Raw genomic sequence first — 18,350 nt, 5'->3', positions numbered from 1 at the left:
AGGAGAAAATATGACAAGCAGCCAGAAAGAAACAATTCAAGTATTGTGGAAACACAATCAGGATAACACAAGATTTAGCAGCTTCTACATTAAGGGGCCGCAGGACATGGAATATAATATTCCGGAGGGCAAAGGAGATAGAATTACAACTAAGAATCACCTACCCAGCAAAACTGAGTATAGTCCTGCAGGGGGAAAAATGGTCATTCAGTGAAATAGAGGACTTTCAAGCATTCTTGATGAAAAGACCAGAGTTGAATAGAAAATTTGATTTTCAAATACAAGACTCAAGTGGAACATGAAGAGGTAAACAGGAAAGAGAAAATCATAAGAGACTTATTAAGGTTGAACTGTTTACATTCCTGCATGGAAAGATATTTGTAACTCATGAAACCTTTGTCAGTATTAGGGTAGTTGGAGGGGAAAAACTTATATGTACGTGTATATAGATATAGATAGATAGATAGATAGATAGATAGAGGGTATGAGGTGAGTTGAAAATGAAGCGGTCATATCTAGAGAATATAATTAAGGGGTGAGAGAGGATTATACTAGGAGAAGGAGAAAGGGAGAGGTAGAATGGGGTAAATTATCTCACAAAGAAAAAACAGAAAAGAAAAGGCTCTTACAGTGGAGGAGAAACGGGGGAAGGTGAGAGAGAATGAGTGAATCTTATTCTCATAGGATTTGACTTAAGGAGGGAATAACGTACACACTCAATTGGGTGTGGAAATCTGTCTTACCCTACAGGAAAATAGGGGGAGAAAGGGACAAGAGAGTAGGGAGTTGAGAGAGAGGAGGGCAGACTGGGAAAGGGAGTAATCAGAAGCAAGTACTTCTGAGGAGGGTCAGGGTCAAAAGAAAGAATAGAATAAATGGGGGGGATAAGATTAAGGGAAATATTAGTTTTTCACAGCATGTCTCCTATGGAAGTGTTTTGCATAACTGCACATATATAACCTATATTGAGTTGCTTGCCTTATCAATGAGGGTGGGTGGGGAGGGAGGAAGGGAGAAAATTTGGAACCCAAAGTTTTAAAAACACATGTTTAAAAAAAAATGTTTTCACATGCAACTGGGAAATAAAAAATACAAGAAATGGGGTACAGAAATACATCCTGCCCTATAGGAAAATTGAAGGGGAAGGGGCTAAGAGAAGGGGGGGAGAGATAGAAGGGAAGGCAGACTAGGGGAAGGGGTATTCAGAATGCATGCCATCCTGGGGTGGGGGGAGGGGTGAGATGGGGTGAAAATTTGGAACTCAAAATCATGTGAAAGTAAATGTTCAAAACAAAAAGATAAATAAAAATTACCATAAAAAAAATAAAAGAACTTACTAGGTCTGGAGATACAAATGCAAAAATAGAACAGCCCCTTATCTCAAAAGCCTACATTCTACAGGGGATGACAACACAATAAAATTTTATGGGAGAGGACAACACAGTTTGGAGAATCAGGTCAGGCTTCATGTAGAGGGTATCACCAACTTGTTCTCACAGGATTGAAGGGGAACATGGAGATCATGTGTTTGAACCCTGTTACAATATAAGGACAGGTCAAATCAATGATTTTTGAGGCCCTTTTAAAGATTTGTAAAGTATTTTTTCCGCACAACATCCCTGTGAAGTAGATAACACAAGTGTTATCATCCCCTGCTGTCAGGGAGGTCATAGTCTGATAGGAAAGAGCGCATCTACATGAAAAACTTGTAAGACCACGTTCACAGTATGCCTCCATTTAACATCTTCCTCTGATGCCTCTTCATGGCATGGAGGCAACTTTGTGTGTGTGTGTGTGTGTGTGTGTGTGTGTGTGTGTGTGTGTGTGTATATGTACATCACTGCCACTTCCCTAAGATACCTCCCCCCCTTCCCTGTCCTTACAACAGAGAAATCTGGTTAAGAAAAAACAGCACCGTTTTGGTCATGGATAACAAAAATATTCAGAGTGAATCACATAGGATTATTGAAAAGGGTCATCTGATTAGGCTGAGATGAGGTCACCTGGCCAGGAAGTAAGTGTCCTGAGCCCTTCAAGGACATTGTCTCTTCCTGAAAGTGCCACCCACATGAAGGAACACTCTTGGCCCTAACTTCATTTCTCTCGGGTTTATCCGTTTCTGTCAGTGTAGATGCCTGTGGGCATAGGCTGATGAGCAAATATAGGACATAGGCAGATGTTTGAAATACCCATTGTTATGTTTGAGGCCAGAAGGCTGAAGACAGATGGATCATTTTAACATTTAAATAATGCCTTTGTCCAACTCTTTCTTGAATCTGTACATGAGCATGCACACAAATGTGTATGCATGCACTTTTCTTTTCCCCTCACTCATTGAAAAAGCAGTTTTCATCATGCTTAGTGGGAATGGCTACCAGAGTGGGATAGTTTCTCTTTATGTTCAGCCAGTGAATTAAAATACGTAATCCTGACTGTCACATGGCTGCTTCAGCTGACTGCCTCCTTGACATGACATGATGGACCCAGAATAGTATTTACTTCTTATCTTGCTGTTAGGTATTGACTTTCTTTGGTATTTATAGTTTCTCTGAGAAGGCAGGGTCTATGTTACCATCATTTGGAGGGATCCTTCCCCAGTCCCATTGATTGGCACTGACCTCAGAAGTTACTGAGGTTCCTCACTCCTGTCTTCCATCTGCTTGCTAGTGAGGCCTAGGCTATAGCCATTTTAATAATTGTCTCCACTCTTGTGTAAACGTCAGGCAGTCAGCAGGATATCTTTTCTCCATCCCTAGATCCTGGGAATTCTTTCCAGCTCTCCAGCCCCAACACCTAGCCTTAGCTGAGAGAATTCATTTGACCCATCAGTCCTCACATTATGGCTGTTTCAGAGCCTGATCAAAGCTCAAGGGAGCTGCCTGGTCCTTTATCAGAATAGTTGTCTCCTCCTGTACAGAACTAGTCATGAGAAGAGAGAATTCCCTCATCGAAGTGGATGACCCTGCCTGGGGAATACCCTCCTGCCAACTCCCCCCAAAAAATGATGCTGCGTAGGAGCCAAAAGCTCCTGCTGAAAGTAGCTGTGGGGAAGGAAATAAAGCTCATTTAGAGGAAAGGATTGCCAATCCTTTCCCTTAAACTGAAAGTTTTCAGCACTTCTTCCTCCTCTTCTCTGCCCCCCACCCCTCCAAAAAAAGCTGCAAGAATCTCCACCAACTCACCAGCAGCTAGACTCTAGGGAGTGTCCCAGCCGGAGGCCATGCCACCCAGATCCTTGACCCTGAGCTGCACCACCATGGTAGCTCCAGCTCACACCGAGGCCATGCTGGCAGGGCCTCTTCCTTCTACCACTTCCATTCTTGAACAGAAACATAAGTAGAAAATTTTTAGAAGTACAGCAAAGAAATTCCATAAAAGATGCAGGGCATAACATTTCTTAAGAAATGCATGTTTGAAGTATTGATGATAAATTAATTTGGATAATAAACATATTAAAAATAATTAAGAGAGCACTCTGTTTAGAAGAAACATGAGTTAAGAAAAATTAGAGAAATTGCTATTTGATATTTAAGAACTTAAAAATATTCATGGGGTTAGCAAATAACAAAATTAAGAGTCATAAGTTTAGTGCTGGAAGGGAACTTTAGGAGTAATGTAGTTCGAACCTTTCATTTTACAAATGAGGCAATTGCATCCCAGAGAAGTAAGGTGATTTTTCTCACAATCATGCACGATCAAGAGACAAAATCCATCAACATGTCGCTCATAGGAAGCACATAATGCAAAAAAAATGACTGGATTAAAAGTAAGATTTTGTCTAAAATATATTGTCCAACTGCAGGTTCAGAAAAAGGGAGCCTCTGAATGATATTGACAAAGTAGAATTCAAACTAGGAGGCAGAAGATGATGCTTCATAATAGTGATAGGAAAAATGAATAACAAATGTGTAACAGTTCTCTAATTGTCCCAAACAATTCAACAATTAAATTCATAAAAGAAAGGTTAACAGCAGTAGAAGAAATGTATTTTAAAAACTAATATTAGGGGATTTTTAAAACAGCATTGTCAGATATAATCAACAAAAAAATTCACAATAAAGAAATCACAAACTTGAACTGCTTATTTAATAAATCAGATTTTACATTCCCCACCCTTAGAGAGAACTGAATGGGTGAAAAAAGGAATACACATTCTTTTCAAGTACACATGGAATGCCCACAAAAATAAATCACATGCCAGGTCAGAGAGAAGTCCTCCATAAATTCAGAAAAGCAGAAATGATACAAACCACATGCATAGCTAGTGTTTGAGAATATATTTGAAATTAGGTCTTTAACTCTAACACCTAAGTCCAGTGCTATGTGTACTATACCATGCTACTTCTCTGTAGAAACTGAAAAAATAAGCCTTTAACCAAATGGGTTGAAGAAGAAAGAAGAAAAAAAAATATTTAAATACAATGACAAAAATAATACCACATATTAAGATCAATGGAATAGGCAGACTTCCAGCCAAGATGGTTACCTGAATGGAGGCAGGCTGCCCAACTCCCTCATGTTTGTCTAGTTCAATAAATACCTGAAATTATATCACCAGACTGAACAATAATCAAACCCAGTGAGAAGCTACAGTAAGTGACTTCTTCCATCCCAAATACTGCACAGAAAGTTAGCTAGCAGCCCACAGGCCATAGGAAAGTAGATAAGTAGTCAGCTCTAGCACAGGCAAATAAACTTTTTATCTCCCAGCACAACCAGAGAAGAACCAGGGCTGTCCAAAGACAGCGTGAATGAAGGACTCCTCAAAATGTTTGATAATTCTATAGAAATAAAATCATGGGTAGGAAGTCATTATTTAACAAATATTCTCTATCATATACTTCAATGATTTTTAGCTGTGTGATAGTTTTGAACATTAAGGGGGGAAAAAACTAAAAAAATGAAAGAAAACACAATAACATGTTTATCTCAAATGTGGAAGAGAAATAACTTTTTCAGTACAAAAAAACCTCAATGTAATCAAAAGAAAATGGAAAAAAGAAGATTGTGGGAAATAGCTGTTGCAAAAATGACATGCAAATTTGACATCTAAATCATAAAAAGAATTCTTTTTTAAAAAAAATGTACAAAATTAACTCCCAGTCCACAATAGATAAATGGTCAAAGGATAGAAATAGGTAGTTTTACAAAGACTTGAAAAATGTTCAGAGTCATGAACAATCAAAGATATGCAAATTAAGACAACTTTAAGGTAATACCCAACAAATTGCCCAAAATAATTAAAAATAATGAAATTCATTGCTGATGATTCTATGAGGAAATATTAGTTCCTTGCTAATGGAATTGCAAACTTGTACATCTTTTTGGAGCTCAGTCTGGCAATGTTCCATACAAGTTACAGAAATAATCACACTTTTTGACCCAGTAATTCAGTTAGTTTGAATATGTTATCAAAAGCAAAAGTTTTAAAAAGAGCTGTTCAGAGATTTTCATAGCAGTATTATCTCTAATTGCTTCCCCAAAACAAAACAAAATGAAACGAAACAAAATGGAAGTACACTTATGTCCAATATTGGGGCAGTGATTGAATAAATTGCATTCCATTGCTATAATGCAATATTATAATATAATTAAGATTGATTGGGATAATGAACATAAAGAAATATGGAAAGATCTTTATGAGATTATGTAAAATGAAAAAAGCAAAACCAAAAGGACAGAATACATACTAACTCTGACTGTATAAGATGAAATGGGAATAAATGAACAAGCATAGAATCTTGATGGAGACTTAGAATTTTTATAACATTTTAAATGTTGAAATTCATTTAAATGTAAGTGGCTAAAAAGCAAATCTAATTGGTTGAATTGATGTTGCAATTTATAACAAATAATTTAATAAAAAAGAAAAGGTAAAGTGAGAGCATGAGTCAGAAGACTTGAGTTCAAGTTATTTAAGTTATTTAAGCTCCTCATCTGTAAAATGACAGGCTTGGACTTGGTGATTTCTAAGATATCTTCTCATTCTATGTCTTATAAACATTAAACAGCCTGAGAACATGGACTGTCCACCAATTGAATGGGCCACCAAACGAGAGGAATAAAGACTTGTCAGGAATGATGGAGGGAGGGGAAGGGCCACAGGTAGGAAGTTTCATTTTCCAGGTAAATGTTAGGACTATGTGATCTCTCAGGGCCTTCTGGAACTCTGATAGGACAGAAAATTGTACAGGGCAAAAGGAGATAACAGAACCAGAGGGTCAGGGGTGGAGAGAGAATGGAGGGGGAAATATAGGATGGAAGGTTATGGGAGGCAGGGGTGAAGCCATGTCCTCCCCTCACTAGGACAGAAGGTTGGGAACAGGAGGATGGCTTCAGCTGCTTCCTGGCTTCCATGCTATCAGCATGGGGAATGGGATGACTGTTAGAATGTAACCCATATACATGCTTTGCAGAAAAGGAATTATTGTGAACTTCTGCGATTTTATTGAAAGAACCAACAGGAAAACTATGTGGTCATAAACATACCCAGACTGGGTTTTATCTTCCAAAGCTGTGAAAGTCCAATTTATATTACCCTGAACAGATGACAAATAAGGCCCTGTTGTAATGATGCCAGTTTCTGCTGAGCATAAAATGATTTTAAGTTCAATTTGTTTAGCTCTCTCTACTATGTTTTATTGGGTGCAGATAATTTAATTGTGATATTTGATTCTTCCCTTTCTAGCTAGTAGGAACATGTCTCTGGGCCTCTTATTTAAGTATGCCATGACAGTTTTAAATTAAATGAGTGAGTAGCAATTATTTGATTAGCATGTATGAAGATGATATCAGAGAATGAAATGGGCACTGTGCTTTTGTATAGTCTTCAGAGAGAAGAATTTGGAAGTGATAATTACTGCTCAGTGGATCAAACTAGTCCTCTGCTAGTTGAGATAAATGCATAGCTAATAGCAGATAAATGGAGATCGATCCTCAGCCTCACAACCATAGGACTCATGGAGGCATCTGGGGACCATGATGTAACAGGTGCTCTCCCTTTCTGCTGGTAGAGGAACAACTGTTTGAATTGGAGGTGTCTCATCACCAGTGAGCAGTCCTGAATCTATAAAAATGGCAGTTGTATTCAATGGTAGCTTCATTAGTCATGCTTCAGCTTACTCTTCATTGGTGTAGCCAGCTTCCCAGCTGGTCTTAGGTAGTTCCATTATAAGTCTATTAAAGCAAGATCTAAAGTGGCCATAACAGTTGTGGCCCAGAATACACAAGATTCATTACCCACGGCATGACTGCTTAGGCCTCTATTACATATGTCCATGAGGTTACTCATAGCCAAGAAGGGAGCTGGCTTTCAGTTGTACAGAGTGTTGAGTGTCTGGGAAGGACCTGATCTATACTTCCAAATGGAAATAATTTGTTAACAAGTGAAACCAAAAGGGCCAAGAGAACAAGCAGTCACTTTCACCCCTCTTATTTTAGGTTAGGGGCCAGCAGCCTTTCAGAAGTAGCAGGCCCTGGCGCAGAGCCATTATACCTGGACCACTGGCAGGAGAAGGATGATGTGTGTTGATTACAAAGTATGAATTCTCGAGTGGAAAAATGTGTGCCTTTGCACCTAGCACAGTACCTGGCACATAGCAGGCAATTAATAAATGCTTGTGGGTTGATTGATTGATAGTATGTGTGTGTGTGACAGTATGTTGGGCTACTGACTCTCAAGCCAGGGTGGGCGAGGCATGGAATGGGCTTTCTGACTGGATGGGCAGGGAGGGGGAAGTGCAGGGATAGGCAGCAGCTTTCACAAACCACAGGAAGGGGAACCCTCCTGCCACCGAAAATTAACCCATATGTAATCTTTGGTGTGCATGCCAGCCCCATTGATGTTTGTGTTCTTGCAATGCTTTCTGATCTTAGAGAATGCTGGAGCTACTCTTATTTCCAGGAGGGAGGCTAAAATATTTCTTAATCCTGCTAGCGGCCAGGCTCTACCCACCCCCCTAACTCCCCTGCCCCCCCGGGGGTAGATCAGAAAAAATAGGGCAGGACTGTTTTTCAGTGATCCTTTAAGAAACCATTATGAGCTTTCTTTCCTCCACAGGCTGTTCCCAAGCCCATTGCATTGGAGCCCTGTTTTGGTAACAGAGCAGCAGTCCTTTCAGTGTTTGTGAGGCTGCCTCGAGGCCTGGGAGGAATTCCCCCACCAGGACAGTCAGGTGAGTGGATGCAGCAACTTGCCTTTGGCTTTGAGGAAGAATGCTCAAACTAAGACATGTCAGTGGTGAAAAGGACCTTAGAATACAGGAAATCAGCAGGGAAACATTTTTTTTGTGAGGCAGTTGGGAGTTAAGTGATTTGCCCAGGGTCACACAGCTAGTAAGTGTAAAGTGTTTGGTCTCAGTCCAGATTTGAACTTGGGTCCTCCTGACTCCAGGGCTGGTGCTCTATCCACTGCGCCACCTAGCTGCCCCCCTGGAAATATTTCTTAAGCATCTCTTTGTGTTTAGATGGTGAAAACACCAGGCTAGGCCCAGGGAGAGACAGTTTACAAACCAGAATGTCAGAGCTGAGAAGGGCCTCAGGAGATAAAATGTCAGGTCTGGAAGAAAGCTTAGGGACCAGCATGTCCAAATGGAACTCATATTTCTCCGATAACCTATTCCTCCCCCAGAACGGCCCATTCTGTTGATGGCATCATCCTTCTGCCCATTCAAGGTTCACAGCTGTGGGTCATCCTTGACCCTCCTCTCTCCTCTGGTCCATTCACTTGCCAAGTCTTATCAGCTCTACTTCTCTGATATCCCTTAAATCCATTCCCTTCTCTCCACTGACACAGCCTCAATGCTAATTCAGATCCTCAGAACTTCTCACTTGGACTATTAGAATAATTTCTTAGTTAGTCTCCCTGATTTCATTCTCTCCCCTCTCCAAGATGATGTTTTTAAAACAGACTCAAACATGTCATCCAGCAGCTCAGAAATCTTCAGTGGCTCCCTAGTGCTTCTAAAATAAAATGCAGACTTCTTACTCTGGCCTTCAAAGCTCTCTACAGTCTGACTCCCGCTTACCTTTCCAATGCCATTTCATATCCTTCCCCTTCATGCCCTCATTACATTCAAACTGGTCTGCTAGTCCAGTGTACACGGCGTCCTGTCGCCCATCCTGGAAATTTGTACAAATGTCACCCTCTCTATGCTTGGATTTATTCCTTACTTACCTCTGCCATAGAAAATCCCTAGCTTCCTTAGTTTAAAACATAACTGAAGGGCCACCTCCAGAGGGAGGTTTTTCCTTATCTCCCATTTCTCAACAAGGTCAATAACCATTTCACTCTATTAAAGTGCCTTTTTAAAAATTGTGTATATGCTTCATATTTACTTAGTTGAACTGTTGTACTTTCCCAAAGTGGCACAGTAGCTCGGGCCTTGTGCCCGGAGCAGCCTCAGACACTTAATAGCTGTGTAACCCTGGACAACTCATTTAATCGCTCTTTGTCTCAGTTTCCTAAACTGTACAATGGGGATAATAATAGTACTTTGCCTCCCAGGGTTGTTGTGAGGATCAAGTAAGATAATATTTGTAAAAAAGCACTCAGCACAGTGCCCAGCCTGTAAGGTCCTATAGAAATGCTTATTCCCTTCCCTCCCAGGAGGGCAGGATCTTTGTATCCCCGATTTCGAACGCAGTGCCTGCGTATAGTAAGCATTTAATAAGTGTTATTGAATTGAATTGAACCTACTCCATGGTAGAGAAGAAACAGCTGAGGTACGGAGAGTGAAGGGCCTGTCCAGTGCCCTCCAGGTCTCTCAGCTCCTGGGGGTCAGTTGTGCCGGCCGGTGGACACAGATACGAATGCCCTCAAGGAACCCACAGTCTAAGAGCTGTCCTAGGACACATATGCTTGAGCCTCTTACCGGAGAGGATATGCAGGGGCCAAAACGAGTGCTCTGGGGGAGCAGGCGTTCACTCCGTGACTTCTGATTGTCTCATGGTTTACAGAGCACTTTCTTCATACCAGGGCTGAGGAGTAAGCAGAACAAGTCTTACTGACTGAGGCTCAAAGAAGGGAAAGGGCTTGGCCCAAGTCACACAGCTGGTATCCGAGCTGGGGCTCCACCTCAACACCTCAGACTCTGAACCCAAGCCCCAGGCTCTTTCCATGTGAAGGTTAGCTAGAAAGACAACCTGAGATCCACAGCCGGAACTCAGGGAGTAAGAGCCAGGCCCAGGGGAACGCTCTGAGCACACCGTGCCCCCAGGCCATGGGGTTGGAGCACAGTACTGTGGGGAAGGCAAGTTTTGGAGGCATCTTCCTAGCTCTGTGACCCTGGGGAGGTCACTTTCACAAGCCTTGGTTTGCTGGTCTGAAAAGGTCACAGTAATCCTTGCCTTGCAGGGTTGTTGTGATTAATGAGTTCTGTAACCATCGAAACACTAGAGAAGGGGGAGCTGTTATCATTGCTGTTTGAAGGGCAAGGCCCAGCTCTGGTCCCATTTTTTCAGAGAATAATCCCATCTTATCCTTTGGGTACTGATTACTAATAAAGGGACACCCTCCTTCCCCCCCACAGAAGCCTACCTTGGTGGTGGGGGAGGAGAGTGCTCTCCCCACTATACACACAAAGGGGAACACAGAAATGGTTATCTGAAATCTCATATCTGTCAGCGTAAGGTGCTTCAGCTTGTCTCCGTGAGGAGGTTATACTCCCAGTCTCTTCCTCTTGAGCGCTCCCTTTGCAGTTTGTCTAAGCCAGCCCTTGGCCCCTAGAGGAGGCACTAATAGAATGGCATTTCTTAGCAGCTTCCTCCTCACAAAGCGGAGTGACAGTTGTGTGGCACAGAGCCCACAGGTATATTGGTTTGGGAGTGGCTCTTTGGGTGCTGCTTGCCCTTTCCAAAGCGCCTTCCCCACCAGGCCTGGCCTTCAGGGGTAAAGGCAAAGGCTCTTCTGTAATTAGAAAGTGAGGTCTAATGACCCCGAGCTGTTCCTGAACAGCACGCTCTGGCGCCCACCTCTGTCTACTACTAGCTTACCTAGGGTGTCACCGGCCTCTGTTTGCCCCAACTGAAAGTGTCTGCTCCCTGAGGTTTTCCTGGAGCCCTTTATCAGATTCCCTCTTGCCTTTCACACCCTGCCTCGGACTACATTTCTTTTCTTGCATGTTGAATGAGCCCACACAGACCCATGCCCAGGAAGGAGGTGAGCTCCCCAGGCGTGGACTCTGCAGCTTCATGCAGCCTTTTCTCCCTGAGGTTTCACCAGAGGCCTTGAATTTGATAGGCGTTTAATGTCAGTCACAATGAAGCCATAACTTGAAATGCATTTTGTTACAGAATTATAAAAGTAGATGGTTCTATTTCCTTCCACCAATGTCTGGTATCATCACAGGTGCTGGACAGATAGTAAAGTAGCCCATGAAAAACATACTATTCATCCCCCGCCCCTCCATACCTTATTTTACTTCATTTTCAGTTCCTAATTCTCTTCCTTTCCCCTCCCCCACACATTGAGAAAGCGAGAAAAATAAAACTCATTACAAATATGTATAGTCATATAAAACAAATTGCACATTAACCACATCCAAAAAAAAAGAAAGAGAAAAAGACATGCTTCAGTCTGCACTTTGAGCCCATCAGTTCTCCACCTGGAGATAGCTTGTCATGAGTCCTTTGGAATTCTGGTGGGTTAGGATCCGAGTTACTCAGTCTTTCAAAGTTGATTATCTTCAAAGTATTGCTGTTGCTGTGTGGCTCGTTCCCCTGATGCTGCTGACTTCTCTTTGCATCAGTTGGTACAGGTCCTCCCAGGTTTTTTTGAAACCATCCCCCTCTTCATTTCTTGCAACACAGTAGTACAGTATTCCATCACATTCTTGTACTGTAACTTGTTCAGTTGATGGGCATCGCCTCAGTTTCCAGCTCTTTGCCACCATGAAAAGAGCTACTGTGAATATTTTTGTACAAGTGGGTCCTTTTCCTTTTTTCTTTTTATCATCTCTTTGGGATACAATTCTGCTAGCAGTACTGCTGGGCCAGAGCTCACACACAGTTTGTTGCTTTCCGGCAGGCAGGCTGCTTATCAGCGCTCATCCTCTCGGGGTCTCTTTTCAGGACTTGCGGTGGCCAGTGCACTGGTGGACATTTCTCAGCAGATGCCAATTGCTTACAAAGAGAAATCAGGAGCCATGCGAAATCGGAAACAGCAGCCACCTGCACAGCCTGGAACCTGCATCTGATGGTGGAGCATGGGGACTGTCCCTGTAAGGGTTTTAACACACAAGAACAATTAGAAAGGGAAGGAGGGCGGGTTGGGGGAGGGAGGGCCACAGATTTTACAGTCATGGTGCAAGCGACTGGAGATACTTGGAGAAGGCAGCGTCCTTGAGCCCAACCTTGTCTGCATGGTCATTGGCTTTGTCTGAAAGTTGCTCCAGTTTGTGTTCCAGAGTCCACCCTTTTCTTTCTTGTTAGATTCATTTAATTTAATTACAGGTCCAATAATGATCTCGTCATCATTATGGGAAGTCAGTGTAAATAAAGCCAGGAGAACAGTTAGGAATGAATGACACTCAGGTTTATACATGGAAAACTGTTCCTGGGGACTTGTATTTCTCAACTGTGCAAAAAAAAAAAAAAAAAAAAAAAAAAAGATGCAGTGTTTACAGGTAAATGTTAGTCATCGATAACTCACCAATGCAGGCTTTTAGGGAACCTTCAGGTGAAGTCACTTAATTTTCATCTGAAGTGTATTCTCTCTTTAAAAAAAAATGCTGTTTATTCTTGAACCATCTAGGCAGAGATATCTCTCTTCCATGGAGTGGTATTTTTCTAGTTGAGAATTATTTACAGTCCATCTCTTTGGAATCATGTCAAAGTAGAGTAGAATGAGACTATTTTAATATAAAGATCAGAAATGTCACTTGGAAAGAATGCAAATTATTGTGGTTTTCTAAGGAATCTTGGTTAATATAGTCTTAACCCATTTAGAACACACACATGTGCACACACACACGAAGTGCCTAGACTTTAAATAGATCTAGCAATTGGGAAATTAGTATACATAGGTTTTTACATAATTGCATTCCTATATTCCTGTAAAATTTAAATGGTTACCCTAGGCAATCTGTGCTCTTTTCTAAAACCTCATTTGCAGCCAGGAAAGATGATAAAATTTTCCCACCCAAGGATGTGCTTAACTTGGTAGCAGTACCTGGAAGGGAAAGTAGATTTGAGCTACAATATCCTATGTAAAAGCTGCTGTTCTCACCTCTTGTCCCAAGTCAAAGGTGTGTGAATGTGGAGTGTCCCATGTGTGTGTCCCATAACCTTCTAGATCTCAACTTTAGTGTTCCTCTTGGCCCTTCCTGTGCTTACTCCCAGGGCACAGAAGTGGAGGTGACTCATCCTCCACAGCCCCCTCCCCGAGGAATGAAGAGGATTGGGGGCACCATGTTGGGTGTTCTTTGGCTTCTGGGAGCAAGACCCAGCTCTGGTTCCTGTGTCCATTTCCATTTTAACCTCATCTGCCTTGAGTGTCTGTTTCCTTCAGGGTCTAGGCTAGTGGACTCAGACATCTGTCTGGAGTCCCTGATGGGATTCTTTTCAGTTCACTTCAGACATGTGCTAGGCCCTTTGCTTGGCCCTGTAGATATAAATATGAAATAAGACCAAGGCCCTGCTAGTAAGGATCTAGCAACCTAATGGGGAGAATGAGATGTAGACCTAAATAAGTATTGTACAAGGAAGAGTGTGGTAGAGGCAAAGGAGAAATTCAGACAGTACTGTGGGGAAATGTGAGTAAGAGGAGGTCCCTTTCATCTGGGGCTTCCACAAAGGTTCAAAGCCCAGAGCCTACCATGACGTGCAAAAGGGGAAAGAAGACATTGGCCTTCTTTCTCATCAGGAGGAGCCTCTCCACCTCAATGTCCCTGGTTGTGGGAGGCTCTTGTCCACCAACTAGAGACCATGATGAGGACTAATAGAGAATCAGCACATCCAGAAGTCTGAAAAGAAGAAACTCAGGTTTGCCAAATGGAGTGAGCAATGAGGGGCAGGAGGAAAGGACTCTTAGAAACTGGAAGTACTGCATCTTCCCCGCCCCCCCCCCATTTTTTTATGCTCTGTTTCTTAATGTCCATAGTAGCAAGTGGGAAAAATCACACCCACGCTGCCTCAGCAAGGCCTAGGCTGTAGCAGTGGACTAGAAGAACTTCTCTCCCAGTTCATCTCAGCACCTGTCTGGTGGTGAGGGAGGTGTGCCTTTGGGCATTTGGACAGCCTAAGACCTCTGAGAACAAATGCCTTGGGGATTGTCTCTGAGAGGAAACCCTGAAGAAATGCAGCGATTAGAGAGCTTTTTCTGTTCTCCCACCCTTATAACCCTAATCTTTGTCCCAGGGTAAGATCCCCAGGGAAGCTTTTTTCCTACAAGATTTTTTGGGGAAAAAAAAAAAACAACAATAACACTATCTAATGTACAAATGAATTACCTCCAATAGACTCAGTTCTCGAGAATGGACACTTTCCCCTTCACACAATACTGGCCAAGAGCAAGGGTATATAACCTCTGAAGGTCCCTTTCAACTCTGACTCTGTGTTTCCAGGTGAACCCAGAGAAGGAGACCCCACAGCCCCCTCTGCCTAAGATTGTCCATCTAGCTTCTACAGGAGGTGCCATTTATGTAAAGACCTTGAGAGTGATCCAGACCTGTTTTAGGAATGGGGAGGTGGGGAAAGAAGCTGTGGCAGCTGCCTCTTGCAAGGAAGTAACCTCAGCATTGACTCTGAGGACTGATTTTCCCTTTGCTAAGATATTCTTCTCAGCGCCTCTCCCTCGACACCCTTCAACAACCCCCTGCCCCTTCCTCGCTAATGTCATTGTTGGAAAAGTCCTGAACAGTAAGTGGCTCAGCCACAGAGGGGCTAACAGGCTAGCTCTTCAGTGATTTACAGGAGAGTATGCAAAAGGAGGCAGGAAGTAGAAGGCAAGGCAAATAGAGCCCTGTGATAGACCAAGAATTAGGAATCACTTTGGGCTTATGGCCTTCCTTCAAGTCTTCTCTCTGCCAGCATGTGGAATGTCTGGGCTATTGTCATGTCTCTGCCTCAGCCCTGCTACCTTCAGCAAACCCCTTCATCCGGACTTAAAGTTTAGCTGGAATGGGGAGAAGCAGAGTCTCTAGTGGCTGGTGTGTCTAACTCCTCAGCCAGCTTCCCTGCTTTGGAAACAGGCCCATGTGTCACCAGAGAGCCTGTGAATAAATGAAAACCATTTTAATAACACTGCTAAATAATACAGTGGCATCATGTACAAAATGCTAGATCTTTGAAAATGCACATAAAACAGAGAAACTGCTCATGTATTTTTGATGCATTGTAAATGATGCCTAAGTTTTGTCTTAATAACATGCCTGAGTGCTAAGTACTGGGTATCTTTCAGAGCTCAGAAAAGTCATCCGGTTAGATCCTGATGCTCTGCCAATTGAGCAGGAAAAGTATCCCTAACATATTGATGCATTTAAATGCAACTAATTCAATGAAATAAACAAAATATCTCAAAATAAAGCTTTTCTCCTACTTAAAAAAAAAAGGCAGGAAGAGTCAGGCAGTAAGTCAACTTAATGCAGCTGTTCCTTAGGAGAATGTTGAAATCAATCCGGTTTAGCCTCTTGTCCTTAGAATTGGCCCAAGCCTCAGTTTGCCAGGGGGGCCTTGGTGTCAGGGCAGAGGTTGGATGCCCTGAGTTTCAGCCCTTGAAACATTTCCGTTGGTTTTTATAGTTGAAATATTGTGAGGCATGGAAGCAAAAATTCAAGAGCCATGTCTTAGACAGTTGAAATTCATGGTTGTGGCTTTGTTACGTTTCTAATGGGAATTTTCCAGCCTTTTAGCTTAAAGCATGAATGATGCCTTTGGGCACTGAAAAACAAGAGTTATTTTTATTTGGTTATTTTGTTTGCAAGTAGCTCCTATTTTTCCAACAAAAATTTCATAAATGTTTGTAGCCATTATGTGCAGCCGCCAGTAACACCCCTGTTTACTTGTTTCCTCTCTTTCTCCTTCCCATATCTTTATTTGTCCAGGAACCTGCAGCCTATTCTCTGGGTACAGAGAGATTAAGGTCCCTTCTACCTCTCCCCAAGGCCCATCTGCCCAAGAAAAGGGCAACCTGATTGTTGTGAGATGCGCTGGGAGAGAATCCTAGGCCCACAGATTTTCCCAGGTTATGTGTGCAGGGAGGAAAAATAGGGCTGGGCAGGGAGGTCTCTGGGTAAAGGGGACCAGAACATTGAGTCGCTGACCCTAGAATTGAAAGTGAAGCTTCTTCTGGGAAAGTTGTCATTAGCCTAGTGTAGGTCCCATGCACACTCACCTTGGAATTGGAGGGACTGGGAAGAAGAGGTTGATGTGGCCTAGAGAATCATCATACCAACCAGTAGGAATAGATATTTTACTTTAAACAGCTACTGCACAGCTTTTTATGTTGTGTGGTCAAGTTCAAGTTCGTTGGGGGGTTCTGCCAACCAAGCACACAGTTAAGGCAGAGTCGGGTTCTTCACTTCCTTACCTTTATCAGACATAAATTTCCACAGGTACCTTTTGGGTAGAGTTAAGCAAGTGATGTGGTAGTGATTGAAGAAGAGTAATATATTCCCTGTAACAGAGGTCTCTCAGGAGAGGCTGGACGAGAGCACTGATTATCAGGGGTGGGGTTGTAGAGGGGATTTTTGCCCAGTTTGGACCAGATGCCCTCTAGTTCTGAGATTCTGTTCAGTGGAAAGGTCAACAGCCAAACTATAGAACTGGCTTTTGACTTCCACCTAGACTACAGGGAAGGCCTGGGAGAGATGCCTCCCATGCCCTGGTAAGCCAGATTCAGGGGCAGGGGTATGAACAGAGGGAAGAAATAGGCTGAGCAGAGGCAAATTATGCTCAGGATACTTGCTGTCTCTTCCACTTGAGGCTCAAATGACAGTTACTCAATTTACTGAACTTTCCTTAAACAATAAAAATTCTTGTGCATGTCTTCCAGGTACTGTAATTATCCCCGAGAGACGTTTTCCCCCGATTAGTAATTCACACTAATAAAAGCTCTGCCGGGGAGGAAAAAATTGTGTAATTGCCTGTAAAATCTGTCAGTCTACCCTTTTAAAAGAAATCCTGAGAGAGATTCCCACTTATTCTGAATTTGGACCTAGCACCCATTAACACTAGTGAAACCTATTTCCTTGAGCTAATTCTGTCTTTGGAAACTCCTTGGGTCTGCGGTTATTTCCAGTTCTTCTGTGTTCGGACTCCAGCTTAGTTTGTTAATATGTATAATTTAGCGTTGATTGCACTCATATGTAAATACGGAGTAAGTATTGTAAACTATTTCATTGCTGGGGATCGTGGGTGTTATACATACCACAAGTTAGGACTGCAACTTTTTGGTATTTTTTTGTATTGTAAGATAACAGCTAATTTAAGCCGGAACAAAAGAATTCTGGGAGGTCTGTGCATTTTAAACACAAATGTGAAGTACATGTATATAAACAAAAAGTAAATACTGTAATACAAAATTTCCTTCGGAAATAAAAGTAGAAGATCTGGTTAAAGTGGAGCTTTTGGTTCTAAGTATTTGCTCTCACATTTCTGTCTTACCTTTCATTTTTTTGGTCACCAGAAATTTTTAAGATACTAAGGCCAAAAAAAAAAAAAAATCCAGTAGAAAAAAGATGCCTTTAGTCCCAGCCATTGATTTTGTTTAGAGTCTCCATCTGCCAGTCTGTCTGGAGGCTTCTCAGTAAGGTTAGTTCTTGGATTCATGAATTCCCTACTGAGAAAAGCATCTGAATATATTGGAAAGTGAGTGCCTTGATCCTTGAACCAGATAAACCGAGTTTGAGCTCCTGTGATACTTACTAGCTATAAGACTGGGCAAGTTATTCAACTGAGATAACCTGTTAATCATTTTGCAAATATTAAAACTTTATATAAAAGCTAGCTATTGTTATTAAGTGACTTCATGTCTCTGTGCCTCAGTTTCCTCATCCATAAAATGGAAATAAAAGTACTTGAGCTGCCTACCTCATAAGAGTGTTATGGGGAAAGTGCTTTTTGAAGTCTGACAGCATTCTAAAAATGTAAGTAGTTATTTCTTACAAAATAAACCCTACAGGGAATTATGACCCAATGAGAAAACATGTCAACTTTATACTTCTATTTTGTTCTGCAACCCATTAAAATCCACCCTTCCACCCCCAGAGCTGGAGAAGAAACATAGCTTTGCTGTGTGTGCCTCAATGAATTCCACTAGAAGCCAGAAGAAGCCTAATTGTTCAGAGGAATGTGTTGGCGGGACAAGAGAATCTCCCAATGTATTTCAAAAGCATTTGTATCACCTACCTCAC

General features: G+C 42.2%; 1 protein-coding gene across 1 annotated transcript in view; it reads left to right on the top strand.

Annotated features, from left to right (window-relative positions):
* ATRN (attractin) overlaps positions 1-17,560 on the top strand; it is a 236,299-nt gene extending 218,739 nt beyond the window's left edge. The window contains exons 28-29 of the mRNA XM_027836676.1: positions 8,060-8,174; positions 12,070-17,560. Coding sequence (XP_027692477.1) covers positions 8,060-8,174; positions 12,070-12,194 — 240 coding nt within the window. The 3' untranslated portion in view covers positions 12,195-17,560. The remainder of the gene's footprint in view (positions 1-8,059; positions 8,175-12,069) is intronic.
* Positions 17,561-18,350: the final 790 nt, after the last annotated feature.

Source organism: Vombatus ursinus, unplaced genomic scaffold (assembly GCF_900497805.2).
Source record: "Vombatus ursinus unplaced genomic scaffold, bare-nosed wombat genome assembly UNPS02014818.1, whole genome shotgun sequence".
Taxonomy (NCBI): Eukaryota; Metazoa; Chordata; class Mammalia; order Diprotodontia; family Vombatidae; genus Vombatus; species Vombatus ursinus.
Note: the sequence above shows the minus strand (reverse complement) of the source record. Positions and strands in the feature narration are given on the sequence as shown.